The sequence below is a fragment of the Syngnathoides biaculeatus genome, chromosome 12 (assembly GCF_019802595.1).
Source record: "Syngnathoides biaculeatus isolate LvHL_M chromosome 12, ASM1980259v1, whole genome shotgun sequence".
Classification (NCBI taxonomy): domain Eukaryota; kingdom Metazoa; phylum Chordata; class Actinopteri; order Syngnathiformes; family Syngnathidae; genus Syngnathoides; species Syngnathoides biaculeatus.
The window spans coordinates 25,601,935-25,620,519 of NC_084651.1; the positions used below are offsets into that span (position 1 = coordinate 25,601,935).

The window sequence follows — 18,585 nt, forward strand, 5'->3', positions numbered from 1 at the left end:
TTTGTAGAATAAAGTAAATGCCCCAAAAAAAAAAAAAAAAATCTGTTTAGCGTACCGTTTACCACCTTTGCTGTCTCAACATTGGCATGGATGTATTTTTATTTCACAGAATTGCTTTCACTGAAGTTCCACACTGTGTAGGCTGATGCTTAGAGCAGGAGAGTCCACATCAGACTTTTATACATTGCGAAAACCTTGTTTACAAAATATCTCATTCTTTGTGTTGCACTGAGGAGGCAACAGGACAATTATTTTAACAAAGTTAAAATCTTGTTCCTCGCTACCATTGGGCACAAGCACATCTTCGTGCACTTATGTCTTTGTTGGTTTTTATCACTTTCTTCTTTGAGGTAGGTGGACTATTTGTATGAAATCTGGGAACCGAAATTTTAACGTTAACGATTCTGGGAAAACTGAAACGTTAGTCTCTGTTCCAATCAGTTCTCAATTGTCGATGCCCAACACAACATGCGGTGCATTAAAACCTCTATGATTGGTACTATGTTTTATTCAAAAATCCTGAATACAATTTCCTTTCCTGAATGACATAATAAGTCAATATTTTATATTCACAAATTGTTACACTCTAGAGTTGCCCATGATAAGAGGCAGAGAGCAGGTGTGTGTATAGGTATTGCAGGTGCTGACTGTTGTTTGTGCCTATGCAAAAAACAGCAGGTCAGAGAACCTACACTGGACTGGAGTCCTTGGAGTGGGTGCTGAAATGTTTCCCTGCAGACTCCATCGTTGTGTTAGGTTACTTCAATGCTCATGTAGGCACTGACAAGTCAAGCTTATAATTGGGTGTGATAGGGAGGAAGGACCTCACCCCCAATCAGAACCCAAGTAGTTTGAAGTAATGGCTGTCGTGTCATCGGACTTGTGACCGGAAGAACACCTAAACAGTGTGGCTGTAACTGTAACGCAAATTAAATTCCTTTGTTTTAGTTTGAGTCTTACTGATTGTATGGGGTGGACATCTGTGGACAGCTAACAACCTTACACAAGTGCATCTGATTCAGGATAAGATATGGAGTGGAGGTGGACTTTGAAAGGCGGACTAACAGGTCTTTGAAGGTCAGAGTTCTAGCTAATAGACAGGTGTTCAAATACTTATTTGCAGCTCACAAATCACACAAATAGATTGTTAAAAAAAATCATACATTGTGATTTCTAGATTTTTCTTTTTAGATTCTCTCTCTCACAGTGGACATGTTCCTACAATGAAAATTTCAGACCCCTCCATGATTTCTAAGTGGGAGAACTTGCAATATAGCAGAGTGCTCAAATACTTATTTTCTTCACTGTAGATACAATCTGTTCAACTGAAATTGAAATTGATAAATCAGCCTCTCACTTGTCTTGAAAACTCCTTTTCTACCATTTGGCCATTTTTGGGAAAGGGGAAAAAAAAAAAAAAAAAAAAAACAATGGATCTGGTGGGATCTCCCAGACCCCCACAGAGAACGTTTTTCATCTGAACATAAATTCAGCAATCTGCGACACTGAAGATTGCAACAAGGCAAAAAAAATGTTACATGACTATCATTCTGAAAAAATTATTTCTACCACTCAAGTATATGACATACAAATTTCAGCCTATAATTAAATTTGCCTAATTTCTGTTTTTATTTTGTTTTGGCCTCCAACTTGAAGCAGACCCATCTCTACCCGCACCTGATGCCTGCTTCAAGCTGTGCCACCTGAATAGCATCAACCTCTTTAAGCGTTTTCATTCTGGAAAAGAATTTACAAAAAAAAAAAAAAAAAAAAAAACACTGACTATTTTTCACTTCGAAGGCTATTCCCAAATGGATGCTCTGGGAAAATATAAAAGGAAGACTCTCCCCAAAATTCATATGTACAATAAATGCTCCAATGTGACGTAATATTAATATTACATATATTTTGGACATTAATTGGAAAAAAAATGAAAATAAACAGCATTTTTTAAATCCAAGCAAAATCTGGATATGTGCCAGCTTTCACAGCCAGACCCGGAAGAAACATCCTTGACCCCGCCCCTGACGTCACCGGTGCTAAGCCAAGATGCCGACATGTGTACAAAACTGAGAAAACGCACCCAGATTTGTCCTCCTTAACGTCCTGTGGGGTCAACCTGACAGGATCAAGTTGTGGTTGTCACAGTTGAGGCTCAATCATCAGCCGGGGAAATTTGCACGCATCTAATCATTACTAGTTATTAGCCGCTTAGTTATAGCCTTTCGTGCCGCTACTGGATAAGCAACAACATACTTGAGGCGGCACAGTGGCGCAGCTGTTCAATCCCGGACCTCCATGTGTGGAATTTGATATGTATCACGTCTTTGTCCAAGCAAACAACTTCGTATCTATTATCTAGTATCTAAGTTATGCTGACAAGTTGATCATGATCCAAGTTCATTCTGGTATGATCCCTTTTTGTTTAACCTTTTCAAACTTACGACAACACTGCCATTCCGCCACAGTTAGCATTGGGTCACAAGGCGAACAGGAACACCAGTCTTTCGAAACGAGACTGTCTGGAAGATCTCTGAGGTCCATGTTATGCCCCATCGTCAGCATCACGCCCCCTCTCTAACATGTTAAGTTCCACCTGTGTGTATTCTGGCTCAAACGCTTGAACATTGTTATTTTTGTTTTGTTTGCTCAATGGCGGGAGTAGTAATAACACGAAGCATCGATTCGCTGTTAAACTCGCTGTATTGGCTCTTAGCAAACAACACTTCCCGGCTGCACTGCATGGGCGTGCGTTTGATTATCTTGTCTTTACGTGAAGTTGTTTGGCAGCGTCAACTACGAATGCTTTGGCATAATCCCCATCTGTGACTTTAGACACACAGTAGAACCCTATCTCTCCACAAAGGCTGTCCAATCTTGGTGAAAACTTCGGTACTTAACTTTTTTTCTTTGAGCGACCTTTGTCAAAAGTGTTTCCATAATTAGTTGTTACGACTCGATCTGCATTCGACCCTTCTGCACCTGCACACATCGACTGCCACAGCAAACTACGACAACCCTACTAGGACAAACTGTCTGTGCGTCATTTGCGTTGCGTGCACAACCGAAATCACATGTACAGTATGTCGTTATGAGGGCTGTGACAATCCCAGACATATGTGGAAGCTGCTATTTTTGCTCGTCTCAATCAGTGGTTTTCAAACGTTTCTGGGTGATGAAAATAGTAAAAGCAGGGGGGTAGGAGATTGTGGGGGCCCGGTGAAATTTGAAAACCCCAAAAATGACAATCAGACATAAACAGCAACCAATGTGGAAGTCGCAGTAGTGATCTCGTGCAGGAAAAAGTTGATGAAAAATAATTGATCAATAAAAGTAGTGAGGAACATTTAGATTATTGTAACAGAGTGAAAGTATGTTTCCTTTGAGACAGCAGAAGTGGCCTAAGTGCTTTTTTTAGTCTTGTCAACTCCTGTGACTTATCCAAAGCAGGTCCCAAGCGCACAGAAAGAATCTCAGGTTGATGCGCATGGATATTAATCCGCCGCTAAGTAATATTCACAAATCACCTCTGTGTGGATGGTGAATGGGGGGGATAGAGCTAACTGCTAGAGTTCTAGGAGTACGAAACAGTTTATGACGGCAACACCCCCCCAACCCAAGAAAAACATATCGGCTCTATGCAATCCACTTAAATGGTCTATTCTGAGTTCAAAACGGAAAATATCACCGAAAATGAACTGATTTACATGTATGAGGAATACAATTTACTAAGGAGACTTGTAGCATGGATGCTAATGGCAGCAACAGAAAAGGAGGGGGCACATACTGGTATTACCCGATGAGGTAACTGAACTAACATTTTCAATAACCTCAGGTACGAGATTGGTCACGGACCCCAGCATGGTTGGACACTGATAGCAGCATACATTTTGCCTAAAATGTTTGTTAGTTCCTTGGTCGGCTGTTCATCCAGCCTTTATTAGTTGGAAATCTTACCTGCTGCAGGACATCTGGATAGAGCATGGGTAGCCTCTCTGCAATGAGTGCCAGGCCCCCCATTCCAGCAAAGACTTGCAATGGAGACTGGATGGGGTGCGCTTCAAGTAAGGACTCATCAGTTGAGGCGTCATGATATTCGTCGCCTGGTGTCATGGGCTCATCTTCGGGGCAACTGTTCAACAATTCAGTATGATCCACTGAAATAATGACAAAAAGAGAACCTGCTGTAGTGGAGTTCAAATTACATTTTTAGAAAGAATATGCAAAACAACTTCCATCATCAATTGTGGTGTCACACATGCGTTCAGAAAACGGAACAAAGGATTGACTCTACAAGTGTGTTATGACAATGTTAACGTCTTAAAAAAAACAAAAATGTTATTTTAATCAAAGTTTTTTTTTTATTATATAAACAATGTTTCAACATGGTATGGAGGGCCCTAGTGTGATTTTGTTCTGCCTAAAATTACTGTTGGATAGAAAAGCATGCTTAACATCTGCCTTTTTATACAGTACCTTTCTCAGTGCGCAGTCGTTTGAAGGAATCCGTCTTCGACAGTCCAGGGTCAGAAATGACCTTGGAACCCAGTCTCACTGTGAGGTTGATGGACTGGTAGCCCTGTGGCATTTTGCGGTCATACAATAGTGTTAGTAGCTGCGCCAGTGTCATCTCAGGTGAGAGGGGTTGACCTACAGCGAATGATGGAAAAAAAGAATTTAAGATTCATGTAGCTACATGTTAACCTTACATATCATTATGCTGTACCTGGAAGCAGGTGGTGGTACAGGTGGAAGACAGGCACACTGATGGTTTTGGCAGAAGGGTCAACACCTGATGAAGTCGTCAACTTGTCACTCATCACCCGACCCCTTCGTGATGGAGGTCTCGGAGGAGTTGATAGAGCTCGCTTGGACTGGGACTTCAAACCTAAGAGAAAATAGAAAAGACAAATTTTTCATTTTCAACACGGAAACGATATTTGTAGTTTGATCCACACAGTAACTAGAATGATGCAAATAGGAATTGAATACCTGAGGCCACAACCACACTGTAGTTGTCCTGGAAGCCACTGTCAGCTTTCATCTTCTCCTTCTCCTCATGATTCTTCTTCTCCTTGTCCTCTTTTTGCTCACTGATCAGCTTGGCTGTAATGCTGGGTGTGTCTATACGCAGAGAACACGAGTTTATAATTTCCCAAGACAATATTTTCTGGAAGCTGTAGCTTTAAAACAATACACACAACAGTAGACTATAAATTAAATAGGAGGAAAAAAAACATCACTATTTCATAGTGACTGGATTATTATTGTGATAATGTGATCAGCATTATCCTAATATGAAATTAAATGTAAACCAAAAAAAAAATTTAGATAAAAATTTGTCATGTATAAACTGCATTTATGTATCATACATAGCCACCCCAAAGTTGACTAAGATTATGGAAAACCTTTTACCTATGTATAATGCATTTTTACAATGCATGCTTTTGCTTGTACGCATATGATCAAAATGAATTATCTAAAATTGTGTGGCTTCTTTTTGAAAGGATTATACTGAATTCAAGCACTTTATTTGAACAATAGCTTCTATTTAATTGTTCTTATTTTGACATTCACAGCACTACTTTCATTGTGGAAATGAGGAGAAACAGTTGTAGCCAGAAACCAGAGGTTGACATACACTAAAAAAAATTATTTTTGTCTCAATGTCTGAAGTCAAATCAATCCCTACTGTTTTAGATCAATAAGGATCATCAAAATTATTTGTTGTTGTTAAACGGCAGAACAATAAGGGAGAATTTCTGAAAAGAATTTCACATTTTCTTCTAGGTCAAAAAGTTACATACAAAAAAAGTACTAGTGGTTAAAGAAGCCAAGATGATGAGATGATGGCTTCGGAAGTTCCTGATAGGTTAACTGACAATATAAGTTAATTTACAGCCCAACCTTGCGATCCATTTAAGGCTCCACATCAAACACTTTGCTTCCTTATTTGAAATCATGGGAAAATCAAAAGAAAATGGTCAGTAAACCAGAGAAAGAATCTCCAACAGTCTGGCACATCCTTGGGTGCAATTTTCAGATACTTGAAGGTGGCACGTTCATCTGTTCAATTATACGCAAGTATAAACACCACGGGAATGTGGAGTTATCACATCGCTCAGGAATGAAACAGGATCTGTGCTCCAGATATGATTACGTTTTGGTCTGAAATGTGCCAATCAACCCAAGACCAAAAGTTGAAGACCTTCTGAAGATGGTGGATCATCATCATCGTGGACAAACTCACTTGTACTGTAAATACCACTGCAGTGGTGAAAAAGTCCCAGCAGCGACTAGACTTCCAGAGAGTGTTCAGGAAGTCCAACTTGGAAGCTAAGCTGCTGCAGGCCTTCTACAGAATCACCATGGAAAGCATCCTCATATACTGCATAACAGTATGGTATGCTGGATGCGCAGCAGTGGACAGGAAAGCTCTGCAAAGAGTGGTCAACAGCGCCCAGAAGATCACTGGCTGCTCTCTGCCCTCCCTAGAGGACATTGCTAATTCCTGCTATCACAGCAGAGCCACTAATATTGTAAAGGACTTTTCACATCCTAGTCATCATCTGTTTAACCTGTTGCCCTCTGGCAACCGGTACAGGTCCAACAAAACACAGACAACCAGATTCAAGGACAGCTTTTCCCCCAGAACCATCAACTCCTTGAACTCAAACCTCTAAAATAACAGTACTGTAATGGATTATTATGCAACGGCTGTTTTGTGCATTTATTTATTTTAGCAGTAACTGTGCCTTGATGTTTTATCTATTGTTTTTTTTACCTAAGATGTTATTTGATTTTTATTCTATTTTATTGTACCTTGCAGAGAAGCACTCGTCATTTCGTTGTATGCACAGCGTAACAACATTGAAGGCTTTTGATTAGAAGATGCTGGATGAAGCTAGTACAAAAGTGTCATTTTTAATCAGACGAGTCCTGCCTCGACATTGAGATGTTCCAAATTGATATAGTCGGACTCACCTTCACACACGGCTTGAGCTCTGGGTACCAGTCGTCTTGAGAGGGGTTAGACTCTATGGACAGATGCGCGCGGGGTGGCTAAGCCACGCCTACTTAGATACTGCTGTCATGCACCCCAAGGTACCAATCAAAATGGCGGACGCAATGCGGCTGAAGCATGTTATGAGCGATTCATTAGAGGGAATTCCCCATCGTATTTCTGTTTCCTTTCTGCCCAGGGTATCAGAAATATCAACAAAGAGTGTACAGAAAGGCCTGAATTACTTTCATCAGAGATATATTCATAAAGTCAAGGTTTCCAAAATGGGAACACCAGTTAAAGTTTCTTCAATGTGTTGGTCGTCCATGCGAAAGAATCAACCACCCCAAAAGCTAATGTTGGAAGATTTTTGATCCCTACTGTTCATGCAAAGCAGGGTAAGTTTGCATTTTTACACTATATAAACATGTTGATTTGAAATATCTACGTTCACAGTGGATAATTAATTTACATAAAGTATGTGTGTCCTCTATCGTTCTGAATGTACGTACTGTACACGTAAATGTAGGCCCAAAATATTTGTATTCACGTGATGTGTTTAATCATGGATAAGAACGTTTGAGAGCAGAGCCGAGGTGCGGCTAGAAGCTTTTGAGTTTCGCCCGGCTCAGGTAGAGCTTCCTCCTTCCTCTATAGGTGTTACACTGACTTATTGAATAACTGGGCAGCACGGGCGGAGTTCAGAAAATGACTCTCACTGTTTGGTCAAAAGGGAGCTGTCAATCATTCTCACGGATCAATTCATTCCACTCTGGAGTTGTTCATGGGAGCAGGTGTGGGTATACTAATTGCTCCCCCAGCTCGCTACCTGTACACTGGGGTTAATTCCTCTGCCTTCGAGTAAGGGGACAGGTCCTGACTACTGTTTGTGCACATACACCAAACAGCAGTTCAGAGTACCAACTCTTCTTGGAGCCCTTGGAAATATGCTGGAGACCCTTCCCGTTTGAGACTCCATCTTTCTGCTGGGGGCTTCAGTGCTCACGTGGGCAATGAAAGTGAGACCTGGAAGGGTGTGATGGGGAGGAACGCTCCATACCCAATCAGAGCCCTGGATTTCTGTGCTCACCAGAGTTTGTCCATAAATACCATGAACACAGCGACCTGGAAGGTCCAAACGCATTGTGAGGCTCTGCTAGGAACGGCTGTCAGAATCCCCTGGGAGAAGGAGTTTCAGCTCCAATCTACAAAGGAACTTCACCCATGTCTCGAGGAGTGGCAGGGGACATTGAGACCAAGTGGACTATGTTCTGTCCCTCTATTGTTAAGGCAGCAAACTGGAGGTTTTTGTGGGAGGAGTTTGGTGAGGCCATGGAGAACAATTTCTGCAAAGCTTTGAGGAAATTCTGCTCCACAGCCACCACCTGTTTGAATCGTGTATGACTGGTGTCAGAGTTTGATCTTTATTGCCGGCAGTAAGTCGGTCTTGTTTCCGGTGAGGGTTGGACACGGAAGGCTTCCCTTTGTCACAAATTCTGTTCATAAAATTTACTGACAGAATTTCTAGGCACCTGCCAAGCCGTAGGGGGGGTCTGGTTTGACGACATAAGTAATGCATCTCTGGTTTTTGCAAATGATGCAGTTCTGTTGACTTCATCAAGCCGTGAACTCCAACTTTCACTGGAGTGGTGGCGCAGCAGTTTGTGAAGCAGCTAGAATGAGCACAGCACCTCCAAATCTGAGACCATTTTCCTCAGTCATAAAATGAACCTATCGTCATTGAACAGTACTATGAAATTGGAGAGCCTCTCCCACATTAGTGCACACATTAAAAATATAAAAATCCATGTAAAATGGAAAGCATAAAAACTTTTGTTCAAGATATTGAAAATCAGCGTGCCTTCACATTAATTGTGAGGCTATAAGAAAGTTGAGCTTCAGGGTGGCGATGGCTCTCGGAAAAAAATGTTCCTTCATCTGTTGGTTCTTGCTTTTCCGCATCTGTACCGCCTTGCAGGAGCTAAAAAGTTGATAACCGGGATGTCCAGTCTCCTTAATCTTCTGAGCTCTGCTGAGGCACCAAGAGGAATAATAAATGTCTGACACTGACTGGAGAGGGGGCCCAACGATCTTCTGTGCTACTTTGTCCTCTGAAGCGTTGCTCTGTCTACCTCAGTACAGCTCCTGTACCAAATGAAGACACAGTGTGTCAGGAGGCTATGGATAGATGAGCGGTAGAAGGCCAGCTGCAACTTTGCGTCCAGGTTGTTTTTCCTGAGGACTCTTGGGAAGTGGAATGCTGCTGAACATTCCTGACGACCGTTGAGATGTTGTCTGTCCAGGAGAGGTCCTCAGAATTCAGGACTGCCGGGCACCTGAATGTGCGGATTCTCTCTGCATACTCACCGTTGATGAAGAGCGGAGGTAGTTCAGTTCTGTTCACAATGATCTCCTTTGTCATTATAGTGTTCAATGCCAGATTGCTATCTGTGCAGGGGCTGTGGGCAAGTCCTTTGGATATGTACGGGTGAAACTATACGTTCGCGCCCTCCACGAGTCCCGGGGAAGGAAAAGCCCAATTTCAAACCTCCGCTTACTTGCAGCCACATCCAGCTATGGAAAAGCCTGCAGGAATAAACCTCATGGTAAAATCCGGAGTCGGAGTCCCTAAGGAAGTTCCTAGCTGTATTCAGCTCCATCCTGGCAGCTCCTGCTCTGAGACTGGTCTGAAATTGTAGTGACCTAGTTGTTCCTCTGGTCCCATTAGTGTCATGGAGGGAGGGACTTGCTGCATTGGCAACAAATGGTTCTCCATACCCCGGGGCTGACAACATCACACACCACACCGCATTCACCTGGAGAGGACACTCCAGCTTCGCCGCAAGCGTCAAAACAACACAGAGAACATTAGTTACCGATTAAAAGTCATTGTTAATTGGTCTAGAATATATTGCCCGGGGTCATTGCCGTCGGTGGGAAGGATTATCTAATATCACTGGACAGCGGCTGCCTGCCTTAAGATGAGCAGTCTGCAGCCAATAAGGTACTGTTCGCACCCCCCCGCCCACCACTAGGCAACACCCCTGGAATAATGGGATTCTCTCCGACCTTGTCAAGCACTGTTAGACCACCATACTGCTCCCATTGCTGGATGTCCTTGGTCACTGCTGGCAGCAAGGGGCCGTACCACAGAACAAGAGAGACGCCAGGATCATTGCCCTCAACAAGAAAAAAGGGGAGAGCAGTGACTAATAACTACAGAGGTATCTCCCTACTCAGCAATATAGGCAAGGTCTTTGCTCAGGTTATCCTTGGCCGCCTACAGAGACTCACCAATGGAGTCTACCAAGAGTTACAATGTGGTTTTTGCCTAACGGTCAATGGAAGACATGGTGATCTCCCTCCGTCAACTCCAAGAGAAATCCAAAGCCGAGCAGATGACCCTGCAAGTTACTTTCATACATCTTACCAAGGCATTCGACCACGTCAGCAGAGAAGACCTCTTCAGGTTCGTGCCAAAGATTGGCTGCCTACCAAGACTGCAGAGCATGATCGTGTCCTTCAACACCAACATGAAATGCGTCGTACAATTCAACAGCAGGATCTCTGAGCCTTTCAGCATCTGTAGCAGTCAACCAAAGTTGCATCCTCACCCCCACCGTCTTTGGGATTTTCTTCACACTGATGGTGAAGCATGCCTTCGGGCCCTTAACAAAGGCATCTACCTTCCGACATACTCTGTCATATGGCAGGCTTTTCAAATTTGTGAATCTCAGAACAAAGACCATGGTTCGCAAAATGCTCATCAAAGACATGCTATTCACCGATGACCCTGCTGTAGTAACCCACTATCAGCGCAATCTCCAGTCTCTGATGGATCATTTCACCCAGGCCTACAAGGATTTCCGACACGTTTCACATGCGCAGCCTCCACTGCATTCTGAGAATCTCCTGGTAGGACAAAGTGACCAATGTCGGGGTCTTCTCTCGCAGCAATCTACCCAGCCAAAGCTGATGGGAGCTGCTGCAGCCCGTAGAAAGTAGTGCAGCAACTGCAACAGACCAATGCTATCCTTCACGTGTGACCTACACCAAAGAGAATGTCACTCACGCATTGATCTTCACAGCCACAAACAACGTTGCTCTAACAATTACTGGGATGTCACCCATTATCAACACTCATCGACGAAGGCCTATAGAGATCGTGCCGCGTGACGTCACTGTTTGTTAACAATGCTATATTGCCGGTCAAACAAAGCTGCTCTGCAGTGCGGGAGTCGCTGAACCGGAGCAGATTTTTCAGAATGCCCTAGACATGTTGTGCTGTTGGTTGTCAAAATCAACGGGACAGTTCTTCAAAGATATCATTCTATGGAATACCATCTGAAAAGACCAGAAAAGACAGATGGATTTCGGCAATGAAACAGGATGGATGGTGCCCAACGAAATACACACACCTATGTAGTGATAATTTCATTTCAGGTATGAATTATTATTCTTAATCTTAAATCAAGAAGTATTTATAATTCCAAATTGACTCATTTGAGAACAATGCGTATTCAAACAACCTGTCACAGAGAGATTTATGGAGGAGACGACTCAGTCTTAATTTTTTTTCCCCAATCATAGTTTGGTATTTCTATTGAAAAAAATCCGAGTGGGTCCATCAATATGTGGGGTTTATTCCTGATTAAGAAAATATCAAGGGGGATTGTTGATGATTGTAAGTGAGATTTTAATTAGGCCTGTATCTTGCCTCTGCAACGAAGCATGAGCAACGAAGTATTTGTATGCGTCCAGACTTTTATACGCTTTCAAACTCTTCTGTGTAAATCGACTTATTCAGCAGATACATTTGTATATCCAGTTTTCCAAGACGGGGAAGTGAATTAACTGTCAAATTTGTTATTGCCGAATGCGTTGTCTTGTTATATTGTAGAACAAATAGCGAGGTGTATTTCAAAGCATTCAATCTTTACATCCACGTTATAGAAGACATACAAGCAAACCGCTCTTGGGTTACTTCTACTTACATTGCTGCCAAGAATATATTAAATCTTTGCTTGAAATGCTTCCAGTTTTCTACAAGATTACCAGTCAGCTGCATGGCGACAGGTGGACTTAGCTTATCCATGATTGTACGTGAGGTAAGTTACTGGAACTCCACAGATTTTTGTTGTTGCTTATTTTCCAATTCGGGTACACGAGCCTTTTCTGCTGGAAGCATGTCCTGCCGACAGATTGTTCTTCTACTAACAAAAATAAAGGTGCAATTCTGCTTTACTCTCTCTTGAGCGCCACCATGCTTGCGCCCAATAATACTGTATGGTGCGCTTTGTCTTTGTGTTAAATACTGAAATTGCACCCGCAACAGAGACTGTGACTTTTAATATGATGTGTCATATGGTCGGAAAAATACAATATATACAATAAGCCAAACATACAACCATAAATTTGGCTTGATCAGGTGCCCCTCGCAACATTTATGACAGAGGACTCCAAAAATAATCAGAAGAGCTGTCCAAGAGCAAAGGACCACCTGTCGACAACTTCAAAAAGACCTGAGTTACCTACTCCTCTGACGTGTCTGTATCCACACTCACAATGTAAGACACCCTGACGTAAGAAAAACATGTCAAAGCATATTTAAACTTCGCTGACATTTAGACAAGACAGTAAAATTGTGGGAGAATGTCGTCTGGTCAGATGAGCCCAAAACTGAACTGTTTGGATAAAAAAAATGCACACCATGTTGGGAATAAAAATTACACTACACACCACCCTAAAATCACCATATCAATGGTGAAATTCAGAGATGGGAACAACTTGGTGTGATGCTACTTTCATAAAATGGTCCTGGTCAACATCACATAATTTAAGTCAGGATGACTTGACAAATACAGAAATTTGCTGCCATAAAGATGCTATTAAGTAAATGAAACATGGGAGGAGAATTCAGAACAATAATGATTCAAAACATACTGCCAAGAAAACAAATGCTTTCAGAGAAAAATAAAAAAAGTTCCTCAAATGGACCAGCCCAGTGGTCGAGAAGATACGGCTGCGGAGCCGCATGCAGCTCTTTAGCACCACCGTCGTGGCTCCCTGGAACTTTTTCAAAAATATATGAGAATGGAAAAAGATGGACAAGAAAATTATATTTTAATGTTTCTTTAATATGGTTTCGGTATGAGTCATGACACACGTTAACATTTTCCAATACTCACTCAAAAACAAACCAGCGGGTGCGTGATGGGCCATGGATTGCAAAGGGAAAAAGAAAACTTGTCGAGGAAAACAGTGGATTCAAAAGTTCTTGGAGTTAATCATTTCCTTTCATTGCCATAGAGTAAGAATTGTCTATGTGTCTGCTTTGCAATGAAAAGTTGTCCAATAACAAAAAGACGAAGGTGGAAGGATATTTCGAGGAAAGGCATGCTACATCTGCAGTCGAGTAACCAGTTGGGTATGAAAGTCACTCACCAGAAACCCCAGCTTGCCAAAACCACAAATGGAGCAAAACTGGAAGTATTGAAACACCCAAGAAACTGGTTTGAAACATTGAATGCTCTTCCTGAGAGTTATAGGAACATGAACAAATATGCATTTGGAGTACTGTATTCGCCATCTTTGGATCAATATACCTGTGTGTTTGCAGATTTTCTCATACTAAAGTACTGGTACATGAAAGGGTTCATGTCATGAAATGGATGATTTTTAGTATGTTATTAATGAAAAAACGTCAGCCAATATGGGCCCATGCATTTTTTCCCCCACCACAAAACACGATTTAGACGTATACAGCTTTTTGTAACTCCCGCCATGAAAATCCTCTCGAGGGATTTGTTTTCGAGAAGAAGCAGGAAGTGACGTAAAGGACAGCGGCGCCCCCAAGTGGACTCGTTTGTTTCCATTAGTTTTACCTCTGGGAAGGTAGCTCATTGTTCCTTCGTGTTAGCCAAAATGCTGGCTCATTGCATTGCTGGACAGTGCTTGAACACTCGGGAGAATGGATTTAGCCTTCATAAGTTTGCAAGAGACCCGGTTCGTTGTGAAAAATGGATTGCACGGGTGGAGACGACGAGAGCTTCGTGGGTTCCAAATGACAGGTAGCCAGTAATGCACCACGCCTTGATGGTGTTCAACAAGTACTGCGGCGGCTATGAACATCCCCCTAAAAGCAGCACGGCTCAGCTCCATTATATGACACCACAGCACCGAAAATCAGCCACAACGGCTGAGGCGACGCATTCGGCGGTCACTGCTTGTGCGAAGGCTGGGCGTCTGACTTTGCGGACGGGGGCGGCTCTGAAGAACCCAGCCGAGAATTCCTTACTCAGCAGTGTGTGCACAGTAAAGCGCCCCGGCTCAACTGTGTTGTTCATCGCGTTGCGGCGTCTATGAACACCCCCCTAAAGCAGGATGGCTCAGCTCTGTCATAAGCCACACCGGCCGGCTGCGATGAGCCGCGATAGCTCATCTCCGCCGTGGAAGTGGATCGGACGGGGATGTGGTTTGGCCGTGATCACACATCATCTGAATATGCCTCGAAACAATAGTGTAATATTGTCCCGAGGGCTCGAAACAACAGTGCAATATTGCCCTGGTATCTTCACTCGGTTCCATGGTGTTCTCCTTTTCGAAAGGAGCCTCCGTGTCAGAAGGGGCGTTTTCGTCTCCCATAGTTAGGGTGCACCGTGTGTTTTCATTGGCGAATGTCCGGGTGACGTCACAGACGGAGGATGCAGCCAATATGGCGACCAATTGGATGTTGTATAATGACACTTCTGCAACTTTGCGCATGGATGACGCGCTCTCCGCTAACATTTATTTTTTCGTATAGAGATTGAAGTGAATAATGTTATATCTATTTTTCATTACAATATCTATTTTACAATGTTTATGGGGATGACACTTGGCTTTAAATCCAAATACCGCAACTGACTCTCAGATGAGAGTCATGACTGCAACATGTTTCAAGATTAAAGTTACATTTTGTATGGCCGATGTTGAGACGCTGTCCAGTGATGTCCGAAAACAGAAGTCACATTCATCGAGTAAGAATAGAATTCTGTCCTAAGCACATATTTACAACAAAGTGTCCGTTTATAAAGTGGTTTCTTTTCTCTGTCTCTTTGGGATGACGGAGATATTCTGTTTTGTTGCTCAGGTCTGAGGATGGTTGCGTTGTATTTATTCTGTGTAACAAAAGAAAATGAGGTTGATTTTTAGCTTACATTGATTTACTTAGCATTTGTCGAAAACTAGAGCATAGTGCACAGAAATAAAACTTTTTAAATTTTATATACTTTACCTTTTCAACAGGCTACCATTTTATTATTTTAGCAGGTTGTATTTTCATTGCTGACTGTGATTTAGCATACTCGTGCAATTGTAGCCTATTCATTTGTGTCTGTTGCTGCCTTTTGAAGGAAAGAGGAGTGTTCATTATTTTATTTTATAAATTGAAATGAAACTGGCTTATTTTCGTGTGACTCACTTTTGCAAAAGGCTGCTTTTTTAGTTTTTTATTATTCTGTCTGTTGTCCAGATAAAGGAGAAAAGAGGACAGCATTTTATTTCCACCGGGATAGTTTAGGAAGCCTCAATATAAATGACTTTTTTTTTTTTCTTTCAATGGAAAAAAAATCATAGAAGTAAAACTTAAAACACCATTGTACAGCAGAGTTATCACATAGTGCGTCATTCTTTCAAAGGATGCGATGCAGGAAAAAAACATTTAATCATGAACGCTCATAGTGAGCAAATATAGACACAGCATGAGCCAGTTTCTTCATATGGCCTAAATAAGGCTTTTCTTTTCTTTTTTTGTTGAAGATAGTTTTTTTTGGTCCAATATGGCTCTTCAAAATTTTGGGTTACCTACCCCTGACTCAGCCTAACCCTAACCCATTATGTAGGTAGATTACTTGAAGTCACTCAGTTGAAAAGTAGCTTTCAAGGCAAAAAAAAAAAAAAAAAAAAAAAACATGCCCGCTCCTTCCTTTGTAGATTAGCTATTAGCTATGAATAGTTTCCCTTGGTAAATCAAGAATGGTCTTACACACACGCACGCACACATATCATGTGACATAAGTTGGTCTAATTATTTACCATGGTCAAAATTATACTTGTGCATAAAAGCATTAATATAGAAGGTTATTCTTGATAAATCGGGGTGGTGATTGAGAAGTCTATATAATGATAATTTGTAATTTCATTTAAAAATCACCAGGGGAAGAGTTAAAAAAAAACAAAACAAAAAAACAACACTGAAGCTGATGGATGATTTTGAGTGTGTACATCAATGCCTACTGACATCTAAGATTCATTAAACAGCCAGGTTCTTTTAAGAAAAGCCAGTGAGAAGAGTAGAAATTGTGATAATATTTTGAAATCGAGTGTAGATGTGATTTAACTGCTGATCTGGTAGCATTTCTTCTTGGAACACCTGTATTTTGTCACTTGAATCTTAATTATTTACTTTCTGAAAGATGTTACAGACCCCAGTCCGTGCAAAGTCAACATTTTTCTCTTTGATTACATACCAGACACCCGGTCTAGGACCTCAACCAGAGTGGTGGAGATTGGTAACTGGAGAGTGCGGTACTTGTGGCCTGCTCCATACATGGGATGTTGGATCATGTGGCTGGTAGCATTGATGCGTCCTTTGTATAACTGAAAATTCAAATGAAGATGATACAGTTAGAGCTGTATTAATTGTGTTAATTGAATTTGGATCATTTTCAAACAACAAGATTCAATTACATTTTATTTTAGACCTGATAAGATACTTTTTGTTTTATGCCAGGCAAGTTTAAAATGATTGAAGTATTGGGCTTTAGTGTAGAATCCAAAATTCCAATCCCCTCGTGCTAAAATACAGTTCAAGAGCAACAACGTGGTTTGCTAAATTTAGCTGAACAGATGACCTACACCGACATGACCTCAGCAAAATGTAATGCATTGGATTTGTTTGTAGCATTAATTATAGATTTGGGAACAAATTGTAATTTAAATGGGAAATCCAGTGGTTTGCATTAACAATATATCCAATAGGTCACATAATATGTACTCTATCTTGACAATTTGATGTTAAATCCTCTCTCATTTAATAGTGTTTTGAGAAGATTATCAACAACTACTACGAGTCACATGAGCTACGTGGGCGTGTGGGTTGTGTTATGTGCCGTTCCAAGCGCTCGATTACATGGGACATCATTATGCCCAGCGCTGATTTCTCAGATTTATCCTCATCTGATGAAGAAACCACAGTAATGGTTGATCGGGAAGACGGAGGAATACTTCCATAGACATCCGTGAGCGGCTCTCTGCCGCTCGGTTGATCGAGAAGACAGACAAATACTTCCCTACAGATTTGAACCTGTGGTTGTAAATTTTGAATATTCGGATAGTTCTTCAGGCGGAGTGACGTGGAGTCTGACGAGCTTGCTTCGCCATGTGGCGGAGCCGTGTGCTCGATCCCTGGCCGAGCGAACTCCTGGCTCGACAGAGCGAGCTCCCCAGCCGTGCGAGCTCATGGCTTCGCCGCTCTGTATGGAAGTGTTCCTCCGTCTTCCAGATCAACCGATACTGCTATTTCTTACTCAGATGAGGATAAATCCGAGAAATCAGCGCTGGGCATAATAGTGTCCCATTTAATCGAGCGTTTGGAACGGCACTTAACACGTCACATACGCCCACGTAGCCCATGTGACTCGCAAAAATTCCCAATTGTCAATAAAAATATTCTCAAAACACTATTAAATAAGAGAGGGTTTAACATCACATTGTCAAGATAGAGTACATATTACATGACCTATTGGATACGTTAATGCAAACCACTGGATGTCCCCTTAAAAATCAGATTGGGTAGAAACAGAATATGCCAGCCCAACGAATAAGGGTTGCCACATTGCATATGGTTTTCTCGCTATGTGGTCAGAGACTAATATGAATATATGGTAAAAATAAATGACAGGGAAATTTGTGACAATGGCTATCCTAAAGGAAACTTGAGCCTTTTATTAATTAAGGTCAAAGGTTTTTGGAAACTTCTGGTCTGTTGAGAAGAAATGGAAAAATTTTATAAACGTGAAAATTGTAGCTTCAAATTCAGGCTTGTCACATAATGAAATTGTAGAAATGAATAAAAAGGTGCTTCATATGTCTTAATAGTATAACGATCCCACAAAGAATTTTGATGTAATAAGAGCTTCCTCTACATAGTTGAATAGGGTCAACTTCTTTGCAATCCAATTTTTTTGTGGTGAGATACTTTATTGTATAAATAAATCATTGACATTGAACTATTCATAATAGTTTAATTGCAATGGAGTCTGGATTACTTATTTAGCATTTAAAATAGAAAAAAAAAATCTAATAAATTATCTCCACACAGCACATGAAAGACTTAACTTAAAGAACAACCAGCTACCCACCGGGCAGGGGGACTGTAGGAAGACGGTGACTTTCTCATCCTCCAACATAAGTTGCAGGAACAGCCTTCGTATGAAGCCAGAGATGTTTCCAGAGATGGGTACATTGCCTCGCTGAGGTGCTGATCGGAAGAGCTCACATAGAACCTGCAAGAAAAAACAGATAAAGTTGTGTTAAAAACG

At 41.6% G+C, this 18,585-nt stretch overlaps 1 protein-coding gene across 1 annotated transcript in view; it reads right to left on the bottom strand.

Moving 5' to 3' along the window:
- birc6 (baculoviral IAP repeat containing 6) overlaps positions 1-18,585 on the bottom strand; it is a 199,404-nt gene that overhangs the window by 64,405 nt on the left and 116,414 nt on the right. The window contains 6 exon segments of the mRNA XM_061837281.1: positions 3,958-4,157; positions 4,477-4,650; positions 4,727-4,888; positions 4,993-5,124; positions 16,513-16,642; positions 18,406-18,549. Coding sequence (XP_061693265.1) covers positions 3,958-4,157; positions 4,477-4,650; positions 4,727-4,888; positions 4,993-5,124; positions 16,513-16,642; positions 18,406-18,549 — 942 coding nt within the window.